A 12,623-nucleotide genomic window follows, 5' to 3' on the forward strand; every position below is an offset into this window, starting at 1 on the left:
TGGAAAGATAAGAAAAGTTTGTGATGGCAATAAAAAGCCACAGATCAGTTGGAGTCTTGGCAGCAGGTTACAGCTCTCAAAACTGGAAATACCAAATTCTCCAGTGTTTGTTGTCTGCCTGTGTGCAAACGTTGTAGAATACAAGAGTGAAATGTGCTACAACTTCATTGATTCCTGTTATGTGTCTAGAGATTTTACCTTGCTGAAATCTACAAATCTGCAACCCTTTGCTGCAGCGGGGGGGGGGGGGGCGCATACAAATCTGAGTCCAAACAAATAAAAAGAGGTTGAGAAAGGGAAACCATTCCTGAGAAAAATTATAAAAATATGTGGTGAGGTCCATCTTTCTTTAATCTGTTACTTATGGTCCAGATTGCAAAATCTTACTGAGCAGACCGTGGTGATCCTTGGTTTATAGACCACAACGTATGTATCTCCTAATTCAGAGAATGCGATTGAGGCCATAGATAATGGAACACTAGCTCCTTCATAGATTGATGCAAAGGCACTATTGCAAGTTTATGATTTATTTTTTCACCAAGACATTTAACAGCTGCATTTGGAATTGCAGAATTCTCCATTTAACATATTGGCTTCCCCCCCTTTTTTTTTCTTTTTGTTTTTTCTTTTTCCTTCCAGGTGCTCAATACTTGCGTGTAGTGCTTACGTGGCTCTGGCTTTGGGTGATAACCTTATGGCATTGAATCACGCAGATAAACTTCTTCAGCAACCAAAGCTGTCAGGGTCTCTTAAGTAAGTCTGATGTGGTCGTTTCTTCTTTCTTAGCCCTGCTTTTTGCTGGAGAGTTCAGAGTTGAAGCTTCCAAAGTCTGTAGCTGCTTGCCAATTCTGTATCTGATGCAAAGAATTGCTTGGCCCGCTCCTGTTCTTGTTGAAGCCCTGACTAAATGTTCATTGACACGCAGGAACGTGAGTCCCCTCCTTTGTGTATGAATTCCATGTAATTCAGAATCTATCACTGCTTTTGTTGCTATTTGTTAATCTCCAGCAGTGGCAGGACCATCTGGTCTCTGTCCTTATTCACTGTGGGGCTGCACGTGCTGGCGCTGGCACAGCACAAGGGGTAGGAATGAGCAGCTGGGGGTAGACAACATCAGCCCAAACCGGTGTGCTGCTGAAAAGCTCCCTTATGAAACTATGGCCTCAGATGGTAAGGTTTGCTCAGTAGGGTACCAGATCTTGGGTGTGTAGGACTTTCACTTCGCTGCTACTGTTGTGCTTACAGTTTCCATTCTTCACTTTCTCAGTTCTCATTTGACACTGTATTTTTGGGAGGATATTCAAAGCTCATTCTGTTTCTACCCACCAGTTCTCATATATCTCTTTAAGCAGCTTTAGCTCCATCCTTCTGACCTTGTATGTACATTTAATTCCTATATCATACACAGAATAAAATATATTAGAGGTTTTTATTGTAGTACTACTTTTCAAAACTGGTAACGTATTTACAGAAAGCAAGCTAACTTGCGCTTATTTTGGTATGCAGGCAGCATACTCTAAAATGGTCCACACCAATAAAAGTATTTGGCTCCTATGCTCCAGACTATTGCTGGAGCTCATCTTTTTGCACAGTCATTGTACGAGCAAGATTTTAGAGGAGTTTGCAAGGTACACATACTTTCATGAAGGCAGTGTTACCACTATGTAATGCAAGAAATGCTAGCTGACAGTTGCTTTGGGAAAAACAGAGACATGTCTCTTGGTCCCAGGAAGCAAAGCTTTTGTGCATACTGGGAATATTAAACTGTTCCTGTTTTCTTAGATGAAATAACTTGCATGTAGAATGTTATGTTTTCTATATCAGTTCCACGTTGCAGAATTTATTTGGGACAACTGACTGATATTCTACCTGATTATTTTGTAATTCATTACAACCAACTGTGCAGTCAGTTTGAAGTGTACTGTTTATAGCTGCATAGAACAAACATGAACGTTTTTTGCTCAACTTTTGTTTCAGATTAAATATTTGCAAACTATGCTCTTGATTGACAGGATTTCTTCTGTTCCAAAATTGAAAGGGAAAGCTGCTGAGTAGCTGAGCTGACCTACAAGTGTCAAATATTAGACTTGCTTAAATCATTTGCAAAACCTGCAGTTGGAAAGGTGTTTGTGCCCTGTGGAGAGGCCTGTATAGTTACTGTTCTTAGAAATGTAGCTATTATCAGAGACTTTATTTGATTTTTATTGAATGGAAGGTCACTTAACACCTTAAATTATACAAGTATCCATATCCTGGGGTGTTTTTGTAAGGATTCATTTTTTAATTCTCTGAGATAAAGCCATACCAAGGCACTGTCTTGCTGGACTGGCAATTCCTGGGCAAGAATGGTCGTAACTCAGGTGCAGATGTTTTTAACAACATTAGCACCTAAAAGCAGTAACTGGCAGAACTGGGTATTGTGACAATACTTTCTAAGCAAGCTAACTTCCGCTCAGGTGTTTCAAGTAATAGTTTTCATGTACTCACATTAAAATCTGCATTCAGTTTGTCCTACGTAACAAACTGGGGCTTGTTAAACTGATATTTGTACCTAACCCTTTGTTGTTGCAGGTTTCTTGGGCATTTGTATGCAGCAGAAGCTCTCATCTCTTTAGACAGAATATCTGATGCCATCACTCATTTGAACCCGGAGAATGTCACTGATGTTTCCCTTGGGATCTCTTCAAATGAGCAGGATCAAGGTTAATGAACCCACACTTCATTAGAACTAGTTATGCTTTCTGTTGCTTTCCTGCTGTAACTTCGTATATGCAAATACAGTGATGATTGCGACATCTTAAGTGACATGAATTCTTGAGCAAACTGATATAATTTCCCTCTTTAATGCCAGACTGTGAAGAAAGAAATTTGTATCTTTGTGTTCTTTTTGTAATAAGCTTTAAAAAACCTCACAGAACATGATGGGGTTTGTGTTTCTTTTTTCTTTGCAGGGTCAGACAAAGGAGAAAATGAGACAATGGAATCTTGTAAGTACCAGACACTGCATAGTGTACAGGAAGTTACTTGGCCAGTTTGGAATAAAAATGTAGTTTCTTTTTCTTTAATTGCAGCTAGCAAGCAGACCCCCCAGTGTTACCCCAGTTCAATCACATCTGCACGAACAATGATGTTATTTAACCTTGGAAGTGCTTACTGCTTGAGGAGTGAATATGACAAAGCTCGAAAGTGTCTTCATCAGGTATGAAAAACAAATCTCAAGATAGCTTTGGGGACAAATGTGCTTTTTTCAAAGTGCCATTTAGATCACAGCAAATCCTGGTGATTCCATAGCCTAGGCCTATTTGCAGACTTTGCTGAGATGGTGGTTCTCTTCTGTCTTTATGAACCGATCTCTATTAGTAACGTAAAATTAAGGAATCCAAATTTCTTCATGTGTAAATAGTTCAGTACCACTATGGGAAGCACGTTTTCTTCTAGGCTGTATCAAAAGAGTGGAATATGACTAGGAAGCCGTTTCACTTTTTTCCAAGTTTGTTTGTGTGTGTGTTGTTCTTTCTTTTTAATGGCTTAGTAGTGATTGTTATATTTCAGAGGAAATATAACAATCCAGTTCTTGAGGGCCTTGAGTTTACTTCTCTCTTATCAGTTATAACTCACCATCTAAGGTATTAACTTTAGGACTGTGAGAACATACTGCAGTGCACTGGAGATATGTTCCTTGCCTGCCTTTTGTCCAAAGAGTTCTCAAGCACTGCTTTTGAAACTCTGTCTTCACTTAGCCTGGCTCATTTGGTCTTTCTTATGGCTGGGACCATCTTTTTCAGTGATGATGTTTGTCTCTTTTTGTAGCCATTCCTGTCTGTCAGGAAAGACTACTCAAATGATTTGTTGAGATACAAGAGTCTTCCAAATTACTTCACAGTAGTTGTGTAGTGAACAGATTCAAATTCATTGAGGTTCTCAACTGTTTAAGGGAGTTGTCTTCGTTTTTTTTCTCCCAAGACTTCTTAGGATTGGGCAGGTGTCTGTGTTTGGCCTCTGCAGCATGTGTAAAACCCAAAGGAGTGTAAGGCCACCTGTGGATGTAGAGTATAGCAGGTGTCTGCATCTACAATAAATTAATGAATTTGACTTTGTAGCCAAAAATATTTATATATGGAAAGCTAATGATTAATCCCTGTTAACTTTGTATTCTGAACTTTGGAGAAGTGGAGGTTACTTTCTTCACCTGTCATCTCACCAGGAAACCACAATAGATTGGCCTAGGAATTTGTCCTGGGTTCAGCAGTAGCAGTCATTTTTCTACTTCTTAGTAGCTGGTGCAGTGCTGTGGTTTTGACTTTTTGCCTGTGAACAACACTGATAACACCAACGTTTTTAGTTACTGCGCAAATGTTTACTCTGACCAAGGACTTTCTGAGGCTCATGCTCTGCGGGGGGGGGGGGAAGCTGGGAGGAAGCAGAGACAGGACACCTGACCCAAACTGACCAGAGAGGTATTCCATAGCACAATACATCATGCCCAGTATATAAACTGGGGGCAGTTACCCAGAAAGGCTAGATCACTGCTCGGTCAGACTGGATATTGGTTGGTGGGTGGTGAGCGGTTGTAGCGGTTGTATTCTCTTCCCTTGTTATTTTCCCTTATCATTATTATTATTGGTGGTAGCAGTAGTGATTTGTGTTACACCTTAGTTACTGAGCTGTTCTTATCTCAAGTCATGGGAGTTACATTCTTTCGATTCTCCTCCCCATCCCTCTTGGAGCGGGGGGGAAAGAAGGGGGGGGCGGGAGCGAGGACTGTGTGGATAATTTACGACTGAGCTTAAACCACGACAGAATTACAGATTCGTATTAACATAAACATATAGCAGATGGTCCTGCTAACTAGTGTGAAACACTATTTTCTTCTCTCCTTGCATGCATAAATGTGCTGGAGTGTATTAGTTTGAAAAAGTCTTTAGTTTAGGAATTGTTACTTGTTTTTGTTAGCTCAGATGGTGGTTAACAATCTTGTCAAGGGGCACTTTCTTTAAGCTGGATGTTTCTCATGCACTTTTTCTCCCCATCCTTTTCTTTTTCAATAAGGCTGCTTCTCTGATCCACCCCAAAGAGATCCCTCCGGAGGCTATTCTGCTGGCTGTGTATCTTGAATTGCAGAACGGTAAGTAAGTTTGGGAATGTTCTACCAACCTGGACATAGGGTACAAGGGAAGGTGGGCAGTAATGGTCATTCCTAGTCTTTATAGAGCTGTGACATTTTGAATTTAGGTCCCATCATCTTCATTTTTACACTGCTATGGATCCCTGTATCCACACCCTCAATTCCATAGTTTATTGCCATCCTGGTCTTGACTTCCTAAACATTCATCTTCAGAGCTGAAAGCTTCTATGCTTTTTGCAGGAATCTTTGTGCAGGAATCAGCCATCTTGGATAGTCTCAGTAAAACCTGTGATGAGGTTTATACTATAAAGAGGGTTTGAAAGGCTTTTCATTAAGACAACTGCAAACCAGGTTTCCCAAGGAAGCCATGCCAAAGCCTGTGTAGGAAGTACTGCAGTGAAGCTTGCAATATTCATAACTCTCTCTTCTGAAACCCTTCCTTCTTTTTGAAGGTTCACTGTGTTCGCATGGAAGAAAAACCCAAACTATATAATGGGGAACTGGAAAGACTGCACTTCAGTTCTGCAGCATGAGCAGACTAGTGCAGCTGTGCTACACTGTCATGGTTGTGGACCTGTGCCCCTTGGTGCTTAATGTCCTCACGCTATGAAATGTTCAGTGTGCTTGTTTCCCTTCAGTTGTCTCGCATTTCAGGCAAGCAGTGCACTCGAGCATTTGTATTCAGAATTGAGACTGCTACAACGCCTTTCTTACAGAGGTATTTCTAAGTCGGAATTTTGGAAACCTTTGTTTCTGCAACAAAGTAGTACAGAGCAGAAGAGAGCAGAAAGTGGGATTTACATCTCTCCTTTGAAAATATATAATCAAACGGAGCTACAGGCATTCTTTTTTGTTCTATAAATGGCAACAGAACACTGTATCTCTTCTGAAACAAAAACTTTAGTGAAAGGAAGTACTTGATAAGAGGGAGAAATGTTCTTTCTTTTCAGAATGTAGCAGGTTTTCCCTTAGAGTTTTACGGTTTAACAAAAAGTAAAGTTTTCTATTTACATTGGTGTTTATTTGATGGGCCGTGCATACAATTGAAAATCAGATTATTTTAAAAGCATGTTGTAGAAACCCTCTTGACATTTGCATTACTGTCTATAACATCACATTGTGGGGGCATTTTGTGTGAGATCTAGAGTCTTGCTGTGTGAATGGGAGAGGTGCCCTTCAGGAATTTAGAAGGTGCTCTGGCATCTTCCAGATGTGAGGTGATGTCTTCACTAAGAGTAGGCAGAACCAAGCAATACTGTCTTTTCAAATTAATTGTCTAATGCTTTTCATGTCCATGTCAGCATTTCACTGAATAGGAAGACTACCACTGTATGTGGCCTGAGCCAAGGGCTCTGTTCTGAAAACAGTGATTTATGGATCATACAAAGGCACTTGGCTTTGTTGGGGCTTTCTTTAATCAGCAGTTGTCTTGTAGGTAACACACAGCTGGCACTGCAGATCATCAAGAGAAACCAGCTTCTCCCTTCTGTGAAGACACTCTCGGACATGCGGAAGAAGCCTGTTTTTCAGCTGGTGCACTCCATCCAGCCTATTCAGATGCCAGCCTTTACCACTGTTCAAAGGAAATGAGGTTTCAACCTCCAGCTGCCCTGCCCACCAGGACTTGGGATTTTGTAGTTTTTTAACCTATGACACCTGCATACCCCAATTGGTGGAGTGTGTTCATTTATGTAAATTTTTAATAAAACATGGAAACAAAAAGGCAGGCTTGGAGGTGTTTCCTTAAAGGAAGGTTGGTATCGGTTTTGAATGTGAGTAGCAGTTTACTTACCAATACAAAGCAGCTAACCAAGCGTGTAATTCAGCACTTTTCAAAGAGATTGGAAGGAGGTGACAGGGAGGAGTACCATTTACCTAGTCTTGTTGGCTGCTGTGTTTTGACACACATGAGCTATGAGCTTGTATTCCTCAAAGAGGCTCTAAGTTAACAGAGCTATGCTCCACTTCCCTGAAGCATGTGGGAGTATGGTCCTTGTTGTGGCTTAATCATAGGTGCAGGAGAGCATGCTGGTGTAAGCATCGGGCCAGGTTTCCTTCTATTGTCTTCCAAAGTGGTGAGTGGGGCTAGTGAGCTGGTTGGTAAGTGACCCCTTCTGCTGCTTATAGGCTGCAGGCCATGGACTGCTCCCACAAAGCCCAGGGGCTCTGCCTGCTTCTGCCTCTTCAGCTCAATGGGAAGAACCAAAATGCAGGTTCCCAAAAAGGGAAAGGTGCAAGAGGTGACTGGTCAGCAAGGACAAAACTCAGTGCAGCTGCTCAGCCTTTGCCAGCAGAGCAAGGCCATAGGGTGAAGGACAACAGGCAGCAGGCAGTAGGTGCTCCTAAGCGACCAGTGCTGGGAAACACTGTTGCTTCAGCAACATGAGGGTTATCGGTTTTGTGTTGGGTTTTATTTTTTAATTCTCCTGGGGTTTCCTTTGCCCTGAAGGAAGGTGTAATGGTGCAGGTACAACAGCTGTAAGAAACAGGATTTGCGTTTAGGTCTGGTTGTTTTTTTTTTTCTTTTTCAATGTGGTTTTTACTTTAGAATAATACCTCTTCCAAAAGCATTTTCTTCCTTTTGCTTGAACCAAGAGGCTCCAACATAGGAGCGTAACCAAGGCCCTGCTAATTGCTTATGGTGAATGAGCATAGGAAAAGAGAGAAGTGATCGTGCCTTGAGACTTAGTCCAGCTAACCTGAGCCCAGCATGGAGGGTAGCATCTCTCCTCACTTCCTCTCCCCAGATAGCTTGTACCATTTCAGCTACTCTTTGACTTTGCCCAGATAACCTCCAGGGTAGAGCTGGGGTAATACCTTATCTCCCTGTGCTGCTGGCAGTGTACTTTGCCTCCAGCCATCACCAGGAAGGGCACTTTTCCCAGCAGCCGTTTAGGCTGCAGGGCCCTAAGTCTACTCACAGTAACTTGAGCATTAGGTAGTGCAGCTTTGCTCAGGAGAGGAAGCCTGTGGGACAGTCCTGGATTTGTCCCCAGCAGCTTGACCAAACAAGCCACAAATGACAGAAAAGTGTATTAAACAATGTACAAGTGGGTGTCCTTTCAGCAAGAAGCTTGAGACCTGCTACTATCTTCTCCTCTGTTAGTTTCTCTGCTTTTGAAGGCTTTCAGAGTAATGCCCATGTAGCTTTTTCAATAGCTTTTCCAATAGCTTTTCTCTCACTGCAAGAGGTAGCACTGACTCTGGCCTCATGTAGAGGCAGTTTAGAAATAGTAAGAATTTAAAAGAAATATGGAAAAAAGTACATAGAGATCACCTTTCTGAAGGGGAAGAATAGAGCCAATACATCCCTCAAGCCAGAGTAGATTGACTGATTAAACACAAAAAGGTTAAAGATGCTCCCTGTGTGATCAGGCCCTGAATAGAGAAAATTCTACTCTACCCTTCCCCCTGTCCGGGAATGCAGGGCATTCACATGCAGAAATTACTGAGTCCCAGCAATGCTCAGCTCCCCTCAGGGCTCCAGGAAGGATGGATGCAGGTGTTGTTCCCCAGATATCCCACATCTCATGGCAACTGTATTTGCATGGGAATAGGAGCATTCAGCCCAGCTCCCTCATGACAAAGCCTGTTGCACTGACCACAGCATCACTGTAGTTTCATTTCTTTCTCACCCTCGGGCTGCAGCACCTACTTCTAGAGAGGAGTGAGCAGTGGTGCTGACATTCAGCTGCAGGGTGCATAGCATTAACAGAATCGGGGGGAGGGGTGATGTCAGAACACATCCAGAAAGGAAGCAGTTAAGGGTCTGCCTGTCTCTTCTCACAGTCCACTTTGCCTTTTCCCTCAGTTGCTACCCATGGTGGAAATTCAGTCAGTAACCTTCATTCTCTCAAGCCATCTTCTTATCCTGCTCACCATGTCTTCTCACCTTTTCCAAAGTAGCAGCTTTTTAGCTCTGCAAGATGTCACATAAGCATAGAAAAACTGCATGGAGTACAAGTGGTGAGTTCAGTATCAAATCCATTTCCTCCAGTTGTGACAGTGAGGCTGGGTTTTTAATAGACCAGACACTCAGAGCTTGACCAACACATCAAAACATTGTGTGTTGATTTTTCTATTTCATACATCACCATTTCTCCTCCTCTCTCCTCTCAAAGCAGGTGCCTCTGTTAAGTTTCCAGCAGGCCTCATCCAGAGGAAGCCAGTTTCAAGTTGAGACAAGTGTTTTCTTTAGTGCATCCCGACAGAAGGGTTAGCCTGGGCAATACAGAAACACACACACACAGGTTTGCCATGAAAAAAACTCCTCACATTTATTTGATTAAACAAAAATAAAATAAACTGCATAGGAACATTTTAAAGTCCAGAGAGACACTGACTTTGTTTTAAGGCTGCCAGTAGCTGATACATCATCTCCTTGCTACATCCTTCAGCCTTCCCTATGGACCACAAAGATACATTCAGAAGCCTCCATTAACACAAGGGTTCTAACATTTTTGCTTACTCTATGTAAAAGTTTGCACATAACCTGTCATGCTCAGCATCTGAAAATCATGTCGCCTTTTATCCAAGTAGTAATGTCATTGATGCCTTTTTTGGAGCATGGAAGTTCTTGTCACTGCCAGTCTCATTATCAATTATGATATAAAAGCTCTGAGCAGCTCATTAAAAGCAGAACCCTACCTGTGCTGCTGAGACATTATCATTAGGAGAGCAACAGCATCAATCACTACAGTAGGAAAGAAACAACTGCAACAGAAGAGGGAACTACAAAACCAAATTGGCTCCAGATGCCAAACATCTACGGACTGACCAAGTCCTTTCAGGTCCTGATGCAAACCTGCACTGAGGCAACACTGCTCAGAGAGTGGTAATGAAGCTTTGTAAGATGAGGCCATACATCCACAATTACATGAGGGGAGGAACATGCAGTAACACTGGTTGCGTGTAGATGACCCCAGTTTTGTTGGAGGCTGCCAATCTGTTTGACTGAAACTGCACCCTCACTACTCCAATGAATTGTGCACGAACCAGGCAGCACATGACAGGTAATGCACAGTACAAACAAGAGTCACAGTAAGAAACCCCCACCAACTCGGGTGACTACACACACCTTACGAACTAGTTAAAAACTTTTTAGTCATTTTAACAAAGGAACTAAAAACAAAACCCAGAAACAGACATCTCTCCCTGTGAAGGAAAAACTACTACATTGGCTGAAGAGTACTCTACAAACCTATAAAAGGACTTATTTTTCTTTTTTAATCTAGTCTGGTAGTTCAAAAGGAGAAGTTACTTAACTACATCACTACACAGACACTTAACATTCAGTCAGTAAGGCTCTATGAAAAGAGCTTAAAAAAATTATCTACCTGAGTTTGTAAGTTGATACAATCATTAATAGAAGGTCTAAGACCATGCAGGTACACAAAGCAGTTTTAGAACCATTATTGGTTAAAAAATGATGGAACAAGATGCCAGTCTGGCTCGTTCACCCGTAAGATCACTTAGAGACATCAATGTACATTTTCCACCAGAACATTTACCAAAACCAACACAGCCTATCATTACTAGGGGTCTCCTGTACCCACTGCTGTCACCCCCCAGTATGAGCAGGGGAGGAAAAAAAAAGTTTTGTCAACATAGTAATCTGAAAATGTGCTTCTGCAACTTCACAGGTAAAACAAGGGGCACATCGCATGTCACTATTCAAGTTGCATAAAACCCCACCATACTGGTTTTAAACTGCCTTCCTGAGAATGAACCTGAACTGCCCTCCAGGAACAGGAACCTGGTTGCTTTGTCATGGTGGAAAAAATCCCATTGAGTCAAGAAAGCTGCTAATACAATCACCAGGTCAAAATAAAATAAAAATAAAATAATTAGGATCTTATTCCCTTCAAGCATTTGGTATCGCATTTGTGTTTACAGCGCTCAGAATGTTCGTCTTTCCGAACAGGACATAGTTGTAGGCATGCAAAGTTTTTCTCTTGTAGAGAGAAGACCTAAAGGCCTTATGGACATTAGAACACTGCAAATGACCATGAAGCGTGCATCACATCAGCCAGTAGTGTCATAATACTGAAAAAGTTTACATTTCCATACTTTGTAGTGAAAACAGAACAAACTCAAAGTGTTTTGGTATCTCAGTCTAGTTCACCTGGGTTTATTTACAGATCATCTCTAGCAAGGACAGCTTAAAGTTTCCATGGGCAGGCAGCAAAAACAAAAGCAAACAAAAGCAGTTACCACATTGTACACACTTAGTATCTCTGTTTAAACTGAAATGCTTGTCCAACAGGCAGGATGAATCCTTCCCCCAGGCAGATTCTCCATAATTTCTCAAATCTGTCTGATGCTAAATTGAGGTAGATGATTTACTTCTGCAAAGTGAGGTAGAACTTCAAGAAAATAGTGGCATCTCTAGTTGTGCATTTTGTACCAAACTAGGTTTCAAACTCCCAAGGACTCAAAGACCAAAGGTACAATATTTGTCTAACACAAGTACCAGTGTTCATTTTTTTATACAGCTCCAAACTGTTTGTCTAAATATCTCTACTTCTAAATACCCTATTACCTTTTGGCACCATTTGGCTTACACTCCTTCAAAAATAATAAAACACTTTGGCACAATTTACTTCTTTTAAACCAGAACTGAACAAAGAAATCTTATGATCACAGTTACAGCAAGATAAGCCAAGAAGCCTGCTCTCTTCAGAAATTAATATTGGTTTAACTGTAATGTAATAAACTGGACCCATTTACCTGCAATTCTAAGGGAATGCCACATCCACATGCCTTGTATTTTCTCCCAAGCTGATTACATCTGCCCCCAATATGCTAACTAATGACAGTTTTCAGGTGTTGCCTTCCTTCACTTTCTTTACAAGTTTAAGGCTTATGGGCTGACCTAAATCAGTTGTATTTAATAGATACTAAATGAAAAGGAGTGTATTATCTGAAGGACCTGTATTACCAAGTACTGAGTCTGCTTCAGTTGGCTACTGAAGTGCCTTCTCAAATAGTTCTGAGAAAGGACAAGATGGCTTCACAGGCTGAACCCAAAGCAGCTATCCTGACTGAGGAAGTTTACTGAGAGCTACTGGTTTAACCTGGCATAGTGAAATTCCTTTGGGAGTTCAGTAGGCAGCTCTGTCACTCAAATCTGTTGTTCCCCAGTGTCAGAGCTAAGGGAAAGAAGCACATGCTTACCTCTCCCTTCTCCAGGTCATTCCCACTATTAAGATTACTCTGAATGCTTGTTCAGTTTGAAATCCAGCCTCAAAGCCTTGCTTTTTCTCCCTGCATGTAAGTATATATGTTATGATACTGTATGTTATGTTATGTTATGATACTGGGCTATTAACCTGAGAACATGCATGGAAAAAAGAGCAAGGTTTGAATGTCATTTAAATAAGTATTACTTTTTAAAAGCCCCTATGAGGCATCTTATGTTGGCATTGTATATCACCGCTACTTATTTTCATTGCATATAAAACACTCCATTTTATAAGCTACACTACCACTTTTCAAT

General features: G+C 41.4%; 2 protein-coding genes across 5 annotated transcripts in view; one reads left to right on the forward strand and one right to left on the reverse strand.

The window, feature by feature from the left end:
- The window catches only part of CNOT10 (CCR4-NOT transcription complex subunit 10), a 35,894-nt gene extending 29,047 nt beyond the window's left edge, over positions 1–6,847 (forward strand). For all 4 annotated transcript variants that reach the window (XM_062603555.1, XM_062603556.1, XM_062603553.1 and 1 more), the window contains 6 exons: positions 640–753; positions 2,572–2,702; positions 2,952–2,987; positions 3,072–3,199; positions 5,050–5,125; positions 6,561–6,847. In XM_062603555.1, coding sequence (XP_062459539.1) covers positions 640–753; positions 2,572–2,702; positions 2,952–2,987; positions 3,072–3,199; positions 5,050–5,125; positions 6,561–6,715 — 640 coding nt within the window. In that variant the 3' untranslated portion in view covers positions 6,716–6,847. The remainder of the gene's footprint in view (positions 1–639; positions 754–2,571; positions 2,703–2,951; positions 2,988–3,071; positions 3,200–5,049; positions 5,126–6,560) is intronic.
- A 2,239-nt stretch (positions 6,848–9,086) lies between these two features.
- TRIM71 (tripartite motif containing 71) overlaps positions 9,087–12,623 on the reverse strand; it is a 60,509-nt gene continuing 56,972 nt past the window's right edge. The window contains exon 5 of the mRNA XM_062603523.1: positions 9,087–9,346. Within this exon, the coding sequence (XP_062459507.1) occupies positions 9,342–9,346 (5 nt within the window). The 3' untranslated portion in view covers positions 9,087–9,341. The remainder of the gene's footprint in view (positions 9,347–12,623) is intronic.

Source organism: Pezoporus occidentalis, unplaced genomic scaffold (assembly GCF_034315485.1).
Source record: "Pezoporus occidentalis ecotype Australia unplaced genomic scaffold, CSIRO_AGI_Poc_V1 ctg80, whole genome shotgun sequence".
Taxonomy (NCBI): domain Eukaryota; kingdom Metazoa; phylum Chordata; class Aves; order Psittaciformes; family Psittacidae; genus Pezoporus; species Pezoporus occidentalis.